Raw genomic sequence first — 19,357 nt, 5'->3', positions numbered from 1 at the left:
CATTGTCAGAAAGTTTCAATGGGTGTATCTTGCTGTGAATCTGGCATTGAACAGATTGCCCCGCCGCCATCATTGTCAGAGCCTTTGAAAGAGCTCTTCAGACAACAGGAGGCAGTAAGGGGAAAGCTCCGGTTGCAGCACAGCATAGAACGGGTAAGGGAAACGGTCTCCGCATCCAAGTCATGATGACATACATTGCTTTTTGTGTTTTGCGGTTGGTGTTCCCGCCAATACTTTTTCAAGACTGAACTTTGAAAAAATGCAACTGAATTCAGCTTCCTTGATTGTTTTCTCAATCTTCTTTTATGTTACCAGGAGAAACTCATCGTCTCGTGCGAGCAAGAAGTGTTGCGAGTCCACTGCAGAGCTGCAAGGACCATAGCCAATCAGGCGGTGCCGTTTAGTGCCTGCACGATGCTTTTGGACTCCGAAGTATACAATATGCCATCAGAGAGCCAGGTAGGAATTGTATTCGTACATACGTGTACCTTGGACGGTGATGATAAGATGATTTTATTTTATTTCTCCTTGTTCATAACTTGGCATGTTTGCTTAGGGTGATGAGAATAAATCGGTGAGAGATCGCTTCAACGCACGACAGTTCATCTCCTGGATTCAGGATGTGGATGATAAATATGACCGTATGAAGGTAAAAATCTCGTGATAGGATGTTACACTGTTACTACCTTAACTTAGCTTATGCATCTTTCGAAGTAAGAGCAGCGAAAGTACAGCTAACTCTTCTTTATTTCCACTTACAAGTTGGGAGTTTGATGTAAAACTAAACATAAGACAAAGAATTAACATGTTTATGAACCAAACCATCGAACTTCATTTCACAAAAGTCCACTTGCTGCCCTCTGGTGGTCAACGCACACCCTCAGAAGGCATGCACACTCGAAGGCAGCAGCACAATGTCCACTAAAATGAAGCTTGAAATCATTATGCAAAAAAGTATTCCAATCTTTACATTCCATTTAATTATTACTTTTTAAGATATAGTACAACACTGTCAACCCCCCCCCCTCACACACACCTTTACAACACACGTTACAATATTTTTGGGAGGGGCTGGGGTACCACATAATTTTTTTTTCTCCATTACAAGCGGTGTCGTTCATGCATTCTGTGTCTCTGTTACAGACATGTCTGTTGATGCGGCAACAGCACGAGGCGGCAGCCCTCAACGCAGTACAAAGGATGGAATGGCAGTTGAAGGTCCAGGAACTGGATCCTGCCGGACATAAGTCCCTGTGTGTCAATGAAGTGCCGTCCTTCTACGTTCCAATGGTTGATGTCAACGACGACTTTGTCCTTCTGCCGGCGTGACACCTCTTGGCGGAGCGATAAAGAGTCAACTTTATCCGAATCCCTTCTTCTCAGAGAGAATTTGTTGAACAGAACAAATGGAAAGGGCTAGCAAATTTGAGAAGGGCCTTCAGACAGGAAAACGGCAAAAGGACTGTGGAAGAGTGCAGATTTAAAACAAAAAAAAACATGCTCTTGGTTCCCTTCCTTGAAGAAGGAAACTTGTTTTTACTGGGGGAAAGAAAATACTCAACTTGCACTTTCATTCTCAAAAGTTTTTACTCCTTTTGTGATCAGAGCATGAATAGCAGAAACCGTTTTTGCTTTGCGGCGCTGGCCCACAACTCCCTTGTGCTTGGCGCTGGTGAGACCAGGGATGGGGTGGGGGGTGGGGGGGGGGGACAGAGATATATTTTCTGCAGTCAATTTTTTGGGGGCTTTGCTTCACAAGACCTATCACTGGGGAGACGTGTCAAAAGAGGAGCTCTCCCAACAACAGCGTGGTGCCTGTGTACCATAAGAGGAGCTGAAAAGGATCCTCCCCTGTTGGGGCCAGGAGCACAAGTCGGTGCTTCCCCAGAGGATGTCAACAAAACCTTGGTGCATCTTGTGGATCTGCTGAGAATCCACGATGAGATGACTGCAAGTGACAGACCAGGAATCTCGATGCAGGTGCTGGTGGATTTGGGCTGTACGCGTTGTCAAATCTGAGACGGCAAATGGATACAAGTGTGTGTGTGTGTGTGTGTGTGTGTGTGTGTGTGTGTGTGTGTGTGTGTGTGTGTGTGTGTGTGTGTGTGTGTGTGTGTGTGTGTGTGTGTGTGCGTGCGTGCGTGTATGTGTGTGTGTGTGCGCGCACGTGTGCTCGCGCGCAAGTCTGGGAGGAAGAAACTGCCTCTCAGCCACGCAGGACAGACGACAAGGAGCGCAGTGGGTCCCCTGAGGTCAGACCGGCGGGTTCTCAACCAGCCCACTTGCTCCACAAAAGGCATCCGAGCACCCTGGACTGCAAAAGCACCACAAGGACAACACGAAAAAACAAACATAAATGAATGTTGACATTCAAAGAGACTATCGAGAAATTGTCGTTTGTCAGGCGGGGAGAAATATTGTTGTTTTTTTTTGTGTATTTCTTTACTTGGGCATTTCATTGTTTCTGAGGAAGTGACTTGAAACACTACAGAGCCAATATTAGTTTAATGGGAAAAAAAACAAAAAACAAACAAAAGCAAACTGAAAAAAAGTTGTATTCCGTAAATGATGTACAGTTTTTATATTCGTTAACCAATGTATTCTTGCTGCCTTCTAGATAATTTATTTTGCCACACATTACTGCACAGTTGTAAATAACCTATGTACTGTAATATCACTCAAGTAAGTGTAAAGAAAAACAAAAGAAATAAAAAAGTATCTTTTTATGTACAGTTCACTTTTGGGCAGCACTTTCCCTCCCTCATATCTGTGGGCCAAATATGTACTCAATTCTGTCAGTATTGGAAAGGCAAAGTTGTATCGTCCTACCTGTCACCATCACCTGGAACGACATCACCGTCACTTACAAATGGCTGACAGACACCACTTCTGGATTGAACGCCCCACCCCCCACCTCCCTCCCCAAAAGGCCAACCAACACATTTCCACACATGTAGCAGACTAGACGAGGATTTATTTAACTGATAGAGGAATATTACTCACTGCTTTACTACACAATTATATCGGAGAAATCTCAAACCAAGAAAATGCCTTTTCCGGTGAAAACTAATGTACTCATTGTTGGGCAAAGTCACAGCTATTTATTGTTTGAATGAAAGCATTCGTGATGTCGTTCATGGACTCAACCATTGTGGTTATATTCGATGTTTTAAGTTTTTTTTTGTTTGTTTTTCCATTCAAAAATTGGCTTGGAATATTTTCTCCTCATCCAATAGTATTGTCAAAGAAAACGCCAGGGTCATCATATTCTGTTCACATGTCTCAAATAAGAGTGAGTCTGGAGAGTTGAGAGGTTTCATTCCATGCTGACCTTTTTCCACTTTCTGTCTGACTCATGTTCCGCATTACTGCTTAGCCTTACACATTGCAATGCTGACCCACTGGATGGAACCGGTGAGGTAGAACACTAAGTACTTTTGACTATGGGCCTTGAAATTGTTGGATGCTCGCGAGTCTGTTTCATATTGACAGAAACTCATTCAGCGATTGGATCCCCTTTCTGAAATCAGTACAATTAAGATTTGTTCTCGTAGAACTGATACGCTTTTGTCTCCAGTCGCAGGTTTGATCAATTATTGACACAATTTGGCTACCTTTTTCTTCCAGAAAACTCCCAAATGGAATCACGCAGAAATCGGTGTCGTCTTTGCCATCTTTTATTGTTCGAAATGTGATTCTGTTCCGTTCCCGATACTCTCATTAAAAGCTCATTTAATGCCATTGACGACTATAGACGTCAAAGATCCATTTTTAACTGGGCTGGCAGCGAATGAGTTCAAAGGCCGTCTGCATACTGTCAGTCAATAAAGTCATTGCTGTGTTTAGGATGTGTAATCGATTGCTATTACGCTGTGCAGACAAGTGGCTGGAAGTATAGTTACACCCCTCCAGGTTGGTACACGTTAACGTTTATATTTTACCCCTTCTCTCCCCCCATTTATTTGTTCTTGGTTTGTGTTGGTTTCTTCCAAAATTAGGTTTGTGTTTCGGTCACGGAATTATTGTGTGTCTTTTTAACTCTTGATTTGTATCTGTATGTTATGTATCTCCGAGGTGTTTTTGTTTCTCACACCAGTGGCATGTCAATCACATTGCTTATGAAGCAGAATGTAAACCCATTACTGTGTTTGTCCGCCGACACCCTCACTTATTGTTTACAAGACATCCTCTGTGTTTTGCTTTTGTCCGTCAGCCTTTGTTTGTACTCGTGCAATCGATCACTGATTTGAACGACAAAGGCTTGAAATGGTGATGGTTGCCACAGATGCACACTGTGCAAATCATTGGAAACGTTTTGGGGGGGTTTTTTTCTCCCAGAACCCACCCCCACCCGCATGTCGTTACACAGAGCAATAGGTTGATTTTTCCAAGTGTGAATAATCAGCCATACCGAGTGATTCCCGCATCCAACGAGTGCTCGCACATCAGTGGTCAGATGCACAGTCGAGCACTTGGCCGTGGTGATGCAGATGCTAGCCTGACACCACCTCAGTCAGCAACATATTACCTCTACAATCCTCACATTCACTCATAATTTAGATTTTTTTGTGGTTTTCTTACTGGATTTAGATATACATAATTGCTATTTTTTCATTTGATAGTATCACGATTTCAAGCCTTTTTTTTTTCCTCTCCGTCATTTTTTTATTCAAACCCAGACTGTAGCTGTTTGTTCCCTTTTTTTTTTTTTTTTTTTTTTTTTTTTTTTAGAATGGACAATGACTAACACAAAGCATGGAGAACTACTCTTAAATTGTGAGAAATAACCTATTTATTATCTTTTTTTTCCTGGCACCTGTGGTATGTTTTGGTTTAAGTTGGTCTCCGCTGTGTAAATTTTCCTCCTTGTAATGCGTGAAAGAGACATTCTGTAAATAGTTGTGTAAATAAAACCTCCCAGGACGTTTTGCACCCTCTTCTTTGTACTAGTCTGAAAAGTTGTGTAGAATGTGGGCTTCAAACAGAAATGAGCAGAGTACGCTCGCCGCAGGTGGATCTGATGTAACTTTTTTTTTTTTTTTTGTACAATGTAGTTCGTGTACATATTGTTGGAGCAGCTAAGGGGGTGGGGGTGGGCAAATTTGAGGGCTTGTTGATGCTATCGTCAGTGCTGTAATAGAAATTCAGTACTTTGACCTTTTAGCTGGTTTTGAGTTCCTGAAAAAAGAAAAAAAATACAAAACAAAAAATAATGTGAGAACCTGAAATGACGATGGGTGGGTGTAAGACTAAAACTGAAAAGTAAAAATTCAAAATTATTTTCTACAGTTGCATGTACAGAGAGCGCGAGAACTGCTGTTGTTCTTCAGAGATTATGTTCGTTAATAAAATTTTGAAATATTAAAACTATGGCCCTTTGTTTTGTGTTTGCCGTGAGGAAAATTTTCCAATCTTTAATCTTAAAGATGGATTTTAAACTCATGCAAGTCCATGTAGAAGTAAAAACGTTCTGATTATGGAAAGAAACTACTAGCTTTAAAGTCCGTGTGAGTCATGCCATGCGTTTAAAATAGCAGTTCTGACATAACGGCCAACTTTAGTTTTGTGGTAATCTAATAGCCTCAAAGAAATCACCCAGCCAGGTCACTGGCTAATTTGGTTGTTTGCCCTCATCTGGACCATTCTAAATTTATTAGCAAATGGAGAACTGATGACTGATTAAACAACAACAGTATATTTCAAAGATAGTAGCCTCTTTAAAGCACGTGCTCTTTCGCCTTGTGACTGGACTGCCAACTTTCAGATTCATATTTCTCTTGCAGCAAGTGACTTGAAGGTTTTTCATCTGGAATATGAACTGAGAATTGGACTGAGAATGGCTTGATCATTGCCACAAAACCTTAATTTTGTTTAAGTCATTCAGAAGTTGACCTGCTGGTGTGTTGTGGATCATTATCCAATGCAAAACCGAAGTTCCCAAAACACACACAGGCTCCTGAAGAAACATGCATCTGTTGGTCTTTGAAGGGTCATGGGGCAATCTTCAAGCAGTGAAACGATAAAATAGCATAAGAATGATCATGTAAATACCAATAACTGTCGATTAAAAATTAACCATCCATTTTCTAATGTCAGACATGTGATTAGTGACTAGTTCATAAGTGATGGAGATCTGTAGTACGTAGTCAAATGGGGGTACGTGTACGTCTGGGAGTATGTGAATACACTCCATGGGGTACGCGAGAGTTTAAAATATACAGTATTTGAAAAGTAGCATCCATGCAAAAATCTTTTGGAAATAATTATGTAAATGTTTCAGGAAAATATAAGTACGTAAAATTAAAATGCTATTGCCCTGGTTAGTGGGTACTTTGGCTAAAAGAAAAATTCACAGAAAATAGTTTGAGAATCGCTGATATAGACAAATATACTAGGACATTTTGGGGCAGGGTCAAAACTGATGCGGAAAATGTTCTGTAAGCGTGGAACATTTGTATGAAAGGGTTAAGTGAAGGAGCTTCATCGGTAGTTTGTACTGTCTCGTACCGGCTCCACAAGTATCTGTCCAAATGCTACTTTGTGTGACTCATTTTGCCACCTCATATTAGGAACCCGCACCTAAGAGCAACAATGTCATCGTGGTTGATTCATAAATACACAGAAAAAAAAAAGCCTCACAAATGTGATTGGGGTTGTTTTCCGCACACGGGGGCGTCAAAGGCAAGCCAGTGACTCTGACGTCCCGCCCTCTCATTCCTCCGGCGTGCTTAACTTTCCACAGGCTGGCGGCCGTGTACTCCAACCCAGACGACTGTACTGCGCACACCGGCGTGTGTGAGTGGACCCCAAAGCCCCTCGAAATGGATTACGAGGCCAAGGTTTTCCCTCACAGTGGCGGTTACGGACGCTACAACAAACTGGTGGTGGCGTTCAGCTGGTTCCCCAGCTTCGCCGTCATGTTCAACCTGTTCAGCGACGTCTTCTACACGGCCATCCCGGACGCGTACCACTGCAAACCGGATCCGCGGCTCCTTCCCTCCGCCTTCCTCCTCGCCAATTTATCCAAGTCAGCTTACCTGAAGCTGACCGTCCCTTGGGTCAACGGCACCGGCCTGAGCCACTGCGAGCTCTACAAGTACCCTCCGAACTCCTCGGACTTGTCCGAAAGTGTTCCCCGGGAGAAGGTGAGCTGCACGGAGGGCTGGGAATACGCTCGCCTCTCGGGGCTCCAGAGCAACTTCGTGACAGAGGTAAGAGCTTCGCTTGGGTAACTTAGCCCCAATAACGCCTTAAGGAACACGCCAGTCGCTGGCAAGCCTTTGTGTTGTGGAAAGCCATTTCATAGAGTATCTATCTATCTGTCTATCTGTCTGTCTATCTGTCTATCTATCTATCTATCTGTCTATCTATCTATCTATCTATCTATCTGTCTATCTGTCTATCTATCTGTCTGTCTGTCTGTCTGTCTGTCTGTCTGTCTGTCTGTCTGTCTGTCTGTCTGTCTGTCTGTCTGTCTATCTATCTATCTATCTATCTATCTATCTATCTATCTATCTAAACACAAAGATACACACTCAAAATCTCGTACAAAGATTTCCTAAGACAGTGGATTGCGATTGCAGATGCAAAAAAAGGAGAAACAATGTTTGTGTGGGTCTGCTTATGTCTTGGAAGAAGCTCGCTTAATGTGTGATGGTGTCTCCTTGTGTAACATGCAAATAAAGATCCATCCCAGTCTGCAAATATTGAAGAAGACATCTCAGACCTGATGGATGCAAGGCAGGATCCAACATTATACATGTTTTTTTTCTTTAATTGGAATTACATTTTCACTTATTAAATGTCAAGAATGACTTAAGTTGTTTCTTAGAATCAAAACCTTTTGTGCCAAGGATGAGTTCTGTCCTTTGATACTTATTTTTTTCCCCCCGTTCTGATGGTTTGACGTGTCTGATGCTGTTCCCCTTGAACTTGCAACCACTTGAGGAGTGATAATGAGCCAAATCGCCATGCAGAGTGTATTGCTACACTATGTTTTAGATGTATAATCTCCTCTGATTGCCAACTGTTTACAGTAGGGGGGCGGGGGGAGACAAATTCACTGTCCTGGCAGCTTTGGTCACAAGAAACGTTTTCAACCCCTTCGTTTTAATTTGTGTTAATCTCTTTTTAAACTGAATTATGGATCAACAAACCTGCTTCAGAATAATGCAGACGACTGTTTTCGATACTTCACTTTTGAATCCCTAAACACGATCAGTGAAAAAGGATTATCGTTGTGAAGTATCTAAAATTGGACCTCATCACCGTGTACAAATGTACAGGACCTAATTATACTTTGTATTTGAACTTTGCTAATATCTTCCGTTACCTGGCTTGGCTCAATCGGAGACGCACCAGGATTTTTCACCACTGCTCGTGGCGTCTCACTGCTAGTTGGCTGACGAGCAAGTTGTGTCTTTTGCTTTGCTAGTCTGCCAAAATTGACTGTCAGACAGATGATCTGTGAGCCACGCGAAGGTACCCAAAGACCCGCCGCGACCCCGTGTAGAGTGCGGATCGTTGGGTGTTGACCAATGGCAGCATATTGCGAGATCAGTTTGGAGGGTAAAGGATGAGCGGAAACCAATGTCTTGGCAGTTGGCAGGCTCTATTTTGAAGACCACTTTTCTTGAATGTGATAATCCCGTCAGCAGTCGTCTTGATTCGGTTAGGGTTGACATGATCTATATTCCCGCCTGTTCACTCGCTGAGATCAGTGATTTGTGACTTGAACGGGGAGCCTGGAAAAGATGGAGCTTAAGTATCATCCCGCGTGCTGTCGGCAGATGATTCATGTTCCTTAAATCCTCCCATTAAGTCATTTTACTTTCATCCTGTTTTTTTTTTTGTTAGTTTTTTTTACATAGCCCAAATTCTGTCGAATCACAGTTCCCACTTTCATCAATAGCAACATGAATCTCTCCCACTTTACAATGTTAGCTACGGCATGCTTTATTTTCTGTGGCAGTGGAACCTGGTGTGCGGTGACTACTGGAAAATTCCCCTTCAGCACATCTGCTTCATGACAGGATGGATTCTGGGATACATCTTCATCGGCTCATTATGCGACTGGTAAATAATATTGCGGTCGTGCTTGTTTCGTGTTCATTTGACCGAAGTCGTATTTCAGTGTGATTTTTGTGTATTTCTCAGGCTCGGTCGACGACGAGGATTTCTCCTGTCCATCACTCTGTCCAGTGTGTTTGGCATGGCCGTATGTCTGTCCAACAGCGCTGTGGTGTTTCTGCTGCTTCGTCTCTCTCAGGGCATCATGCTCGCTGGGGTCTTTTTATCCTCGTACATAGCAAGTAAGTTGCATGAGCTCACATGGTGAGTGTTTTTTTTGTTTTGTTTTGTTTTGTTTTTTTAAAATCAAAAGAATATTCAGCAATAGAAATGAAATGTAACATGCACACCTTTATGATCGGATCAGGCAAAATTCATGATTCACTTTCCTTTGTACAACTTTAGCATATAAATTGCTACAAATTCAGAACATACACCAATATGTTGCTATTTTATAAAAAAAAAAAAAAAACTTTCCTTTATGTTTCAACGCATGTTTTGGATTAAACCCCATATAAAAGATAAATATATCATGTCGCAGATCCATGATGAATCACCTTCGTTTCTTAAATTCAAATTTTTGCGATGTCATCCGTAACCTTACAACTGACAAGTCTGTTGCAACTGGAAAGGAATTCAATCAGTACGTCGAGATGTCTCCGGCAGGCGGGCGTATTACGTCCAAAGCGTACCGAATATTTTAGTCCATAAAACTGCCCTGCGTGGAAATGATATTTGTCTATCAAGGACTCGGGAGAGGCAGGGCAGAGTTTCAGCATCATCCTTTTCTAATATCCGGACCCATCTCTGTTTTTGACCCACTGTACACAACACTCCCCGTTCCTACGACGTCATGGCGAGATTGAGTCCAGACTTTTTGAAGTTGGTCTCGTGTCGCCTTAGGCTGTGGACCGAGGGAAATATCTGGGTGATGTCCTGCGGATGTTGGAGATGTGAAAACAATAGCAGGGCCGCCCCTAAAGGCAGAAAGTAGGCAGGAAGGGAGCTTCCCATTCTCTTTGTCCCCTTACCTACTCTGAGAGGAGGGAAGTGGAACAAGAATCCAGTCGCTGGGAAAGAGAGGTTAAAGGTGACACGTTGCATAGTTTGACAACGTCACGAGTTAACATTGATGGCAGAAAGCGTTATCTTTGAGTTGCTTTATTGAGCATTTTGTTTGTTAGGGGAGGAATGTGGATTTTTATTGAATGAGTTAGAATTCAAAGATTCCTAAGCGAGAGTTGAACTTTCTTCTGCTTTATTTTGCATTGCACACCACCATCACAAAAAAAAAAAAAAAAGAATCACACACATGCAGGATGAGCAAACCGTTACAGATCTGCTACTGCCACCCCAATTATATAACCCATCGCTGCAAACTCTGGTGACATCTTTACTTAAGGCTCACATCAACCTCTGGAAAATATTCCAATGCGCGTGCAGGTATTCGGGATTTTCGAGTGTTTTCCCTCTTCATGGAGGTGCTCACTATGAAGGTTATTTCACTTCCCGAGAGAAAACGCGTCGTCCAGAAAATACAAAACACACCACATGTCTTGCCACATTACACAATGCCACACTTTGAATTTGCGGACACACACAAAAATGTGCGGGACTCTCGCATGCAAACATTTGGATATTCATCGCGAATATCGCCGACCGAACCTTATTTTCAGTAATGCCGTGATTGGCTGTTGCAGATAAGACTGGCCATCAATCAAACAAAAATGACACCACTGTTTCTCCATATATTTTTATTGTCTTAGTGACCTAGTGACAACTCAACAATAGTATTTCACAATGCAAAAGTCCAGTGGTTAGCACGTCGGCTTCACAGTGCAGAGGTACCGGGTTCGATTCCAGCTCCGGCCTCCCTGTGTGGAGTTTGCATGTTCTCCCCGGGCCTGCGTGGGTTTTCTCCGGGTGCTCCGGTTTCCTCCCACATTCCAAAAACATGCATGTCAGGCTGATTGGACGCTCTAAATTGTCCCTAAGTGTGAGTGTGGGCGTGGATGGTTGTTCGTCTCTGTGTGCCCTGCGATTGGCTGGCAACTGATTCAGGGTGTCCCCCGCCTACTGCTCGGAGACGGCTGGGATAAGCTCCAGCACCCCCCGCGACCCTAGTGAGGATCAAGCGGTTCGGAAAATGGATGGATGGATGGAATACAAAAATAGCTGCTACGATCAAATTAAATCATAATAATAACAATTTCAATTTTTGAAATCCATGCCTCAAAATGGCAGAAGCATCTTGGTGGGTGGGCACCGAGAAATATTCAACGCAGACGGCTTTTTTAACCTGATGGATTAATCTGTCATGAAATGCGTGTCGGTACTTTATGTTCGGTGTTGATGTAAAAATACTGTGGAGATGAAAAAGTTTGCGCTAGTAATAGCCTGTTAGCTATTTGGCTACACTCTGGCCTTGTTATTTTGCCTCCTGACACCACCACGGTCGTAACTCGGTTAGGGACGAATGAAGGGACAGATGCAAACCCACTTCCGTCCTTACTTTTTTTTTTTTTTTTTTTAAAGGAAGAACTATCTCGTCCTCCGTTCTCCATCCCAAAAATGGGAGTTCATTGCGGACGGCCAGACAGATGGACAAGATGTTTTTTTTTTTTAAAAAGGAAGAACTAAGTCAAGACGGAAGTGGGTTTTTGTCTGTCCCTTCATTCGTCCCAGAGGAATGCCCTTCTGTTTATATGCAAACGCTGTCAATGCATCCATCAGTAATTAATGACATTAGCAATTCCGAATGAAAACCATGATTCCCCCCCAGGGTTGGAGCTGTGTGACCCTCCGCATCGTCTCATGGTTGCCATGATCGGCGGCTTCTTCGGCATCTTTGCTGAGCTGCTGTTGCCAGGCGTCGCTGTTCTGTGTCGCGATTGGCCGGTTTTGCAGGCTGTTACCACGTTACCTCTGCTCCTGCTCATTTCCTATTGGTGGTGAGTCATACACGCAGAGCCAAGTTTGGGACGGAAGGACACACGATGCAGGAAGCGCTCTTGAAATATGTTTGTTTTATGACGAGTGTCTGCTGAAGAACTTGTTGTTCAGAGCAAAATGAATGTCACATGATCTGTCATACTGACCCAAAATGGTATTTTTGTCTACATTATCCAGAGAGATCTGTGCTGTGTGTTTGCTCTCCATGTACACGATATCTTGAAAGACAATTGTCTTGTTCAGCTGTGCGTCATTGTTTCCTGAGTCTCCGCGTTGGTTGTTGGCCACGGCGCAGATCCCTGAAGTGAAGAGGAGCCTCCGGGAATTCTCCAGCAGGAATGGCGAGTGTTTACCAGACGAGCTCTTCCCCGGTGAAACCTTGCTGTCAGGTGAGCTCGTGTTTGTTCTCGCAGCGAATGTCTGTGCACGTGGGACTGCAACCAGCTGCGCTCTCGGCTCCAGTCTTCGATTAACAGTTCAGAGCTCTGACTGGGTCCTCACTAAAAATGAGCATAATTGATTTTTTTTGGGGGGGGGGGGGGTACCGGATTTTCCACACTAAAATGCGCACTGGATTATGAGGCACACTTTCAATGAATGGCCTATTTTGTAATTTTCTTCATTCATTGGGCGCACTGCGTTATAAGACGCAATCTACAATGCATCCACTAGATGGAGCTACGCTCAAGGAAACACCAACAGAACAATCAGATGTCAGTAAAACGTTGTTAATAAAGCAGCGACACAGTTACTTAACCAACAGCAAGTTATAACATTGACTCGTTAAACGTTGAATTCTCTTGCCGCTGCTCTATTTCCGTGTTCAACTTCGTAAACGTTCGCCCTAAGTTTGACCTCTGCGTTGTCAGCACGTCTCGAGCAAGGAGTCATTTTGGGGTCGAAATATTACCGTAATGACCATACACAAGGCACATCGGATTTTAAGGCGCGATGTGAGTTTTTTTAGAAAATGGAAGGCTTTTAGGTCTCCCTTTTAGTGCGGAAAATATGGTACAACATTTGCATTGGATCTCATTTCACTGTTCCGCCGGTCGGTGAATTTAGTTTTTGTTCTCTTTCTGTGTCTAGAGATTGATTCGGTATTCGATGAAGAGCGCCAGCCAAGATGTTCTTCCATTTTAGAGCTGCGACAGACTCGGATTATTTGGAAGAACTGCCTCATCCTCAGCTTCACCCTGTAAGTTTTTTGGTTTTCTCTCAACTGACTGATTTCAAGGAACAAGCCACATGTTGTATTTAGATAAGCCAGTCGTGTTGTGAGCTGATTGTGAGTGTCACGCTTACTTCCTCGGTCTCTCAGTTGACTGTTTTCGTTTGCTTTCTCTCTAGCTTGATTGGAACAGGCATCCAATACTGCTTCACCCGAAACCTGCACGCGTCCTCCACCAACCTCTACTTCAGCTACTTTGTCCGAATCGCCACGGGAACGCTGGCCTGCATTTTCATCTGCTCCACCGTCAATCATTTCGGTCGGCGAAGTATGCTTCTGCTCTCCGCCATCGTCACCGGACTGTCATCGCTGCTTCTGCTGGCGCTCACTCAGTGTATGCCCATTTTTAATGGTTAATGATGTTAAAAATTTCTTTTGCTCTAAGTAATGTTTGTTTTTTGCAATCTTTTTGTTGATGTGTGCTGTCTAATCTTCGTCCCTTGCAACTAACGAGTGTTTTCTTGCTGTGTTGTCAGACTTGCAAGGGGGCCTGGTGCTGGTGCTTTCCATTGTGGGTCTGCTGTTTTCTCAAGCTCTCGCCATGCTCAGCATCTTCTTCGCCTGCGAGGTGATGCCTACTGTCGTGCGGTAAGTCTCCCTCAAACTGGATTAAATGAAAAGGCGGCCGAAATGGAGCCTTGTAACGTTGACTCAAACCTCCCATGGCTCATAATGCACAACTGGTTTCTTTAGTCCCCCCCCCCCACAGGTATTCTGGCTCGGTTGATATGTGAGCATGAAAGGGTTGTTTGTAAGAACAAATGTCTTCATTAGCGTACGTAATCGAAAGTGATAATACTGATCCACTAATATTGTGGCAACGATTATCGCGGTAATTTAATAGAAAATGCGTTGCCTCCTTTTCTCGCAACTTTCTCTCTTGCACCCATAACAGAGGCGGGTGCCTCGGTCTGGTGCTGGCAGCGGGCTGCGTGGGCATGGCCGCCTCTTCCCTGATGGAGCTCCAGAACAACGGGGGCTACTTCCTCCACCACGTCATCTTTGCCTCTTTCGCCGTCCTCTCCGTGCTGTCCATCATGCTCCTGCCTGAGAGCAAGCGCAAGCCCCTGCCCGACTCGCTGAAGGACGGCGAGAGCCAGCGCCGGCCGCCGCTCTTCTCGTCTCAGGTGGACAGGGTCAACCTGCCGTTACTGAGCCCCCGGCCCCAGCTGTCGGATTACAACCCTGACAACTACTCGCGCCTGGTCAGTGCCACCAGGAAGATGCTGAGCAAAGACAGTTTGCCTTACAGGATCGCAGTGCCGACTCATCGCCTGCTGTCCGATAGCGAAGCGCAGGGACAGGAGAGTGAACCGCTCAGGGAGGCGTCACAAGACTGAGCGGTCTTCAACAATAACATACCCCATGAGTTCTTTTTCACACTTGAAGTCATCTCTTTGCCTGCTCAGTGTGTAGGAGCCAATCATTTCAACGGACACAACACAACTCTGAGGGGGGAAAAAAACAACATCTATTGTATTTGCCATGGCTGCTTTGTGTGACAAGGCCATAGACACGCTAAGGTTTGTGAGTCAGCAATGGTTCATTTGTGCGCGCTTTTAGCTGGGAAGCACCCTTAACCGTGTCAGTGCTGTCGATCATGTGAGCTGCAGCACTTTGTCCATTTATGAGCAACTCATGCACTTTTCATTAAGTCTGACAGTGTGACTCACCAGTGTCTCCGTTGCAGCCGAACTCTGATTCCCAAAAGCCCTCTTAAGTTGAGCCAATCAGACTTCTAATGCGGTTGAAATCGTGGTGGGAAGCTGGGCCCGCTTGCGGTGGTTGTTTGGAATTGTTGTTATGTTTTCGGAACCCGCTAGAGGGCGCCAAACAATTCGCACTGTTGAAGAAAGTCAGACATTCTGCATTGATTTCTTTATTGCGCCTAAGCATGTTAAACACTTGCACACGTCACGGGTGTAGCTGCCATCTGATTTAATGGTATTCGAATTAAAAGCACGTTTGTATTTCGAATTGGGACCACGTGCAGTGGCATTCTGGAAGACGACATTACATTTAGGTCTTTTGATCTTAACTTTTCGGCGATTCAGGCTCAAAATTGGACATGCTTCAAGCCAGAGATTTCCACAATACGTCGATTTGTCTGTCTGTGTCTTGTGTTGGAAAAAAAAATACCATTGTCTTTTCATGCTACATTTCGTATGAGACGATGTGCTTATATCACACAAAAGCCCACTGAATGTAGTTTTGACTGGCCTCGTAGGAAGAGAGAGAACCCGCTTTTTATTTTTAGTGAATAGGAACTTTTTCCAAGGAACATTTGTGAGTTGTGCACTTCTCTCCACTAGGTGGCTCTCTTGTCTTGAAAATAGTACGCCCCCCCCCCCCCCCCCCCAGTGTTTTCATTGTGTGTGCATCAGATGACTTCAGAGGCCGTCGCATGGAAAACGAATAAGACAGCTATCCCGAAGAACTGTTCTGCCGGAACATATGACATTCATCCCATGAAGCAACACAAACGCGCTTCCACAAACTAACTCGGCATAACGGCGAAGGCGGGAGCTCCCCGATGAAGCGCGTCGTTAGACGACGGTCAGAAAAGCCAGCGGGAGAAGAAGAGTCACGCCGCTGAGTGACGGGGACGCCCCATCGTTGGGATAGCCATCGTTTGTCCTGCACGGATTCGTCACCTCATCCAACGGGATGGGGACATCATCTGGACTCTGCTTGCTCAGGCTGTCACGGACCTGTCAAACACCGGCAAAACAATTGGCTCCAGAAACGTGCGCGCACACAAAAAAAAAAAAACCCCAACAACAATCTAAGGCAGCACACAAGACAGAAAGTAACTGCTTGATGTGAAGCAATTTTCTGTACCGCTTGTCCTCGTTCGGGTCGCGGGTAATAAGAAAGCCGTCTTGGGTGAGATTCGGTTGACGAACAACCATTGACATGTATGGACAAATTAGTCTTCGATAACCAAAGCAAGTTTTTGGGATGTGGGCCGAAGCCAGGGTACATCCCGGAAACACTCGCATGGACGTCTTTTGAAATAGCATTTCAGGATTGTACGTTTTAGCCATGAGAAAATGAGATGGGCAAGCAATGCTTTGCTTAGGGCGCCACAAGCTACTGACGATATTGAGTCGATTTGGAATCAACGTCAGCTCAATCCCCAATATTTAGATCGGATGTACGCTGTCATACAAATCTTGTTATTATTTAATCTGAAGTTCTGGAAACATGCAACTTAACCCACCGCCATTCATGAAACTATGTTTGCTGGAAATGGCATCACTTGATGTTTTTTTTTTTTTGGGATTGGCTTTTTATGACTATTGCATACTATAAAATCGGCACCTTCTGTCTCTTCGATGTTGCTCTTGGTTCCACGAGTGTATCGTGTTGCACAAGCATTTTACAGGCTTGATCAAACTTTTATGATGCCCCCATCCACTGATGAAGTGCACGGCGCTGCATTTTTATGTCGAATGAATTTGGCATGGGTCAGCAAGGTAGCGTAGTATTGAGCAGTCGCTGGTTTGAATTTTGGCTCGGGCGCTGCAGTGTGAATTTTGCATGTTCTCCACATGCCTGACTTGATGCCAACGCCCACATTTTATTCATGGAATACTCTAATTGCGAATCCGATTGTCTGTTGTCCTGTGATTGTTTGGGAACCAGCCCGGGGGTTGTACCTCGACTCTTGCCCAAAGTCAGCTGGAATAGGCACACCTGTGATGACCCTAAGTGAGGACAAGTGCTACAGAAGATGGATGAATGGATGTTTTGCAAGGCGCTTTTAAGATTTCAAAACAGTTGCACGTGTCGTGTTTGTGTGCGTCCGCGGCTCACCTCCTCCGCTCGTTTGAGTACACGAAGCAAATTGTTCGCCAGAGCGGCCTTGAGCTCCTGATCCGACCACCCTCTTCTTATCAGCTCAGCCACCAGACTTGGGACCTTGGACACGTCCTCCAGACCCTCGGGAACTCTGGCACGAGTACAGGTTGGAAACAAGACACCACCTCATCGTATCTTGATCATCGCGATGCTTTGACGTTCGAGGTGTTGCGCAATTACCTTTCAACGCCATCATAGTCGCCCCCGAAACCAATAATGCCAGCTCCTGCCACTTTCCTTATATGGTCAAAATGATCTAAAGTGAAAGCGGCACATTTGATCACACTCATCATTTGGAAAGCTGGCTGAGCACTAATTTGCTATCCTTGACATCCAGGCTTGTGCTTGCATGCCAGTTAAAGAGCCTACCGGCAACATCGGCGATGGTTGCGGTGTGAGAGCAGCTCACATAGTCGTTGTAGAAGTTGACCATTACGATTCCTCTCGTTTCATTCTGGGTAGACACAAAGGATGTCACTTGACAAACGTTTGATGACAAAAAAGGCGGATAGAAGACGACATGAAGCTACACTGCGGCTGCTACAGGATGAGCTGGTTTGCTTCACTGAGAGGAGGGATTGTCTTCTTAGGGCACAAAGTGATTTTTACGCAGTAGATTTTTAAAAAAAAACATTTCTGGTTAGTTTCTACTCAACATTGCCACTGTTGCGGGAGAACGTTTGTCAAAGATTTGGCATGTTGGTGTCATCAGAAGAAAGGGTCCACATCTTCGAATGTCCAGTGTGTACGACACTGTGTTTACACACTCACCACCCTCTTGAGGACGTCATCGGGAACGTTTCTCTTATGCGGACAGACAGTGAAGGCGGAGGAGTGGCTGAAGATGACGGGCGCCTCGGACATGTCCAACGCCTGATTCATCACTTGTACGCTCACATGAGCCAAGTCGATCAGCATCCCCAGACGGTTCATCTCTGCGATCACTTGCTGGAGGGGAAGTGAGATGATTTCACTTTTAATGTCCGTCACAGTCGCACCCATCAATCTTCAACTGCTCTTGTCTTCATTCAGCTTCAGTTTTGTCCCCCATTGCCACAGTTACTTTGAGGAAGTATTTTACGAATTACATTTTAAAAGGAACTACTTTGGATTACTAGTTACGTTAATTGTTACATTAAGCAGATCAATGTCACAATTCAATTCGGGGACCTCGTGCAGTCACAATCTGGTGGAACTTTCTCTTTAAACTTGAATGCAAATTGCGCTGCAGTCCATGCTTTTTTTTTTTTGCATAGGCCCAGTCAGCAAAGGCATCTGGCCCGGATTCGGCATGAAGCTGGCACAGCTGGCCTTGAGCACGGCCCAGGAGTGGCAAAGGAGGCACTGGCTTGACTCTGGCAAACCAGATGAGGGCCAGTTGTGGAGTGAAGTATTTGGGCCAGAAATCAATTTACAACTCCGGCCCATATATGGCCAGCCAGTATTGAGCCACCCTTAAATGCAGTTTCAGATTCATTTTTTCAACACACAGCCTTGTTTTACAAATGCACACTGATGCGGAATTCCATCCATCACACTCATACACACACACACATACAGGCGCACGTTCAATCAGGCCCGCAGGATAATTTAAAAATGAAAAAAATGCATAAAAGACACAGAATTAATATTTTTAATAAGGTGCGATTCGTTGAGTATCCGCTAGGGGAGACTGTTTTGACCAGAGAAGAAGACAAAAGCAGCCTCAGTCCGTCAATGAGACAGACCCATGACAGCAGACGCTATCAATAGCACTCTCCTTAGTTTGTAAGGTGTAAGCAGGGATTACATTTAGATTTTATATGCACGTGTAAATGGTTTAAAACTTCCTTTCTTTATAAATCTTGTTTAATTATAAAGTGCATTCCTATATTTTTCAATACCAATTACTTGTTAAAGTTTGTACAATCAATGGGATCAGTTGCAATGCATATATGTAAATGATAAAAGTAAATTGCACATTTGTTGAAGGAAATGTAAGGTGCTTCATGAAATGTTTTGTAAATTTCAACATTTTCCAAATGTTCTTGTGCTTCTTTATACCAAAACAAAGGAAAGACATGTTGTTTTGGTTGTTTATAGCAAAGTATGGTATAATTTTAATGGTCCGGCCCACTTGACATCTAACGAGGCCGTATGTGGCCCACCATGTGAAATGAGTTTGACACCAGTGATGTATAGTAAGGCGTTTTTAGCCGAAAAAAACAACCATGTACAGAAAGGCGTTTTTAGACAAAAAAA

At 44.2% G+C, this 19,357-nt stretch overlaps 3 protein-coding genes across 6 annotated transcripts in view; 2 read left to right on the top strand and 1 right to left on the bottom strand.

Annotated features, from left to right (window-relative positions):
- The window catches only part of ankrd11 (ankyrin repeat domain 11), a 75,333-nt gene extending 70,405 nt beyond the window's left edge, over positions 1-4,928 (top strand). For all 3 annotated transcript variants that reach the window (XM_086107713.1, XM_086107714.1, XM_086107712.1), the window contains exons 11-14: positions 55-153; positions 316-459; positions 557-649; positions 1,144-4,928. In XM_086107713.1, coding sequence (XP_085963839.1) covers positions 55-153; positions 316-459; positions 557-649; positions 1,144-1,329 — 522 coding nt within the window. In that variant the 3' untranslated portion in view covers positions 1,330-4,928. The remainder of the gene's footprint in view (positions 1-54; positions 154-315; positions 460-556; positions 650-1,143) is intronic.
- Positions 4,929-6,737: 1,809 nt separating this feature from the next.
- On the top strand, positions 6,738-15,588 carry slc22a31 (solute carrier family 22 member 31). The gene is made up of 9 exons (XM_086107699.1): positions 6,738-7,211; positions 8,972-9,075; positions 9,157-9,311; positions 11,852-12,020; positions 12,265-12,410; positions 13,111-13,219; positions 13,372-13,586; positions 13,729-13,840; positions 14,148-15,588. Exons 1-9 carry the CDS (start codon positions 6,822-6,824, stop codon positions 14,590-14,592), a joined length of 1,845 nt encoding a protein of 614 aa, XP_085963825.1. The 5' UTR covers positions 6,738-6,821; the 3' UTR covers positions 14,593-15,588.
- Positions 15,589-15,798: 210 nt separating this feature from the next.
- Positions 15,799-19,357, bottom strand: part of dpep1 (dipeptidase 1) — a 30,151-nt gene continuing 26,592 nt past the window's right edge. For both annotated transcript variants that reach the window (XM_086107701.1, XM_086107700.1), the window contains 5 exons: positions 17,888-18,064; positions 17,486-17,570; positions 17,297-17,372; positions 17,072-17,207; positions 15,799-15,963 (listed from right to left, as the gene is read on the bottom strand). In XM_086107701.1, coding sequence (XP_085963827.1) covers positions 15,799-15,963; positions 17,072-17,207; positions 17,297-17,372; positions 17,486-17,570; positions 17,888-18,064 — 639 coding nt within the window. The remainder of the gene's footprint in view (positions 15,964-17,071; positions 17,208-17,296; positions 17,373-17,485; positions 17,571-17,887; positions 18,065-19,357) is intronic.

The sequence above is a fragment of the Hippocampus guttulatus genome, chromosome 3 (assembly GCF_054856545.1).
Source record: "Hippocampus guttulatus isolate MCC_2025c chromosome 3, RoL_Hgut_1.0, whole genome shotgun sequence".
Taxonomy (NCBI): domain Eukaryota; kingdom Metazoa; phylum Chordata; class Actinopteri; order Syngnathiformes; family Syngnathidae; genus Hippocampus; species Hippocampus guttulatus.
This window is presented reverse-complemented; position numbering and strand designations above follow the sequence as displayed.

What these genes read in the sequence shown, in the direction of transcription:
- slc22a31 (XM_086107699.1), top strand. Translation starts at nt 6,822, where the DNA reads ATGGATTACGAGGCCAAGGTTTTCCCTCACAGTGGCGGTTACGGACGC. An exon ending in TTTATCCTCGTACATAGCAA is followed by an intron (nt 9,312 to 11,851) that starts GTAAGTTGCATG and finishes ATTCCCCCCCAG; the next exon opens with GGTTGGAGCTGTGTGACCCT. An exon ending in CTCATCCTCAGCTTCACCCT is followed by an intron (nt 13,220 to 13,371) that starts GTAAGTTTTTTG and finishes CTTTCTCTCTAG; the next exon opens with CTTGATTGGAACAGGCATCC.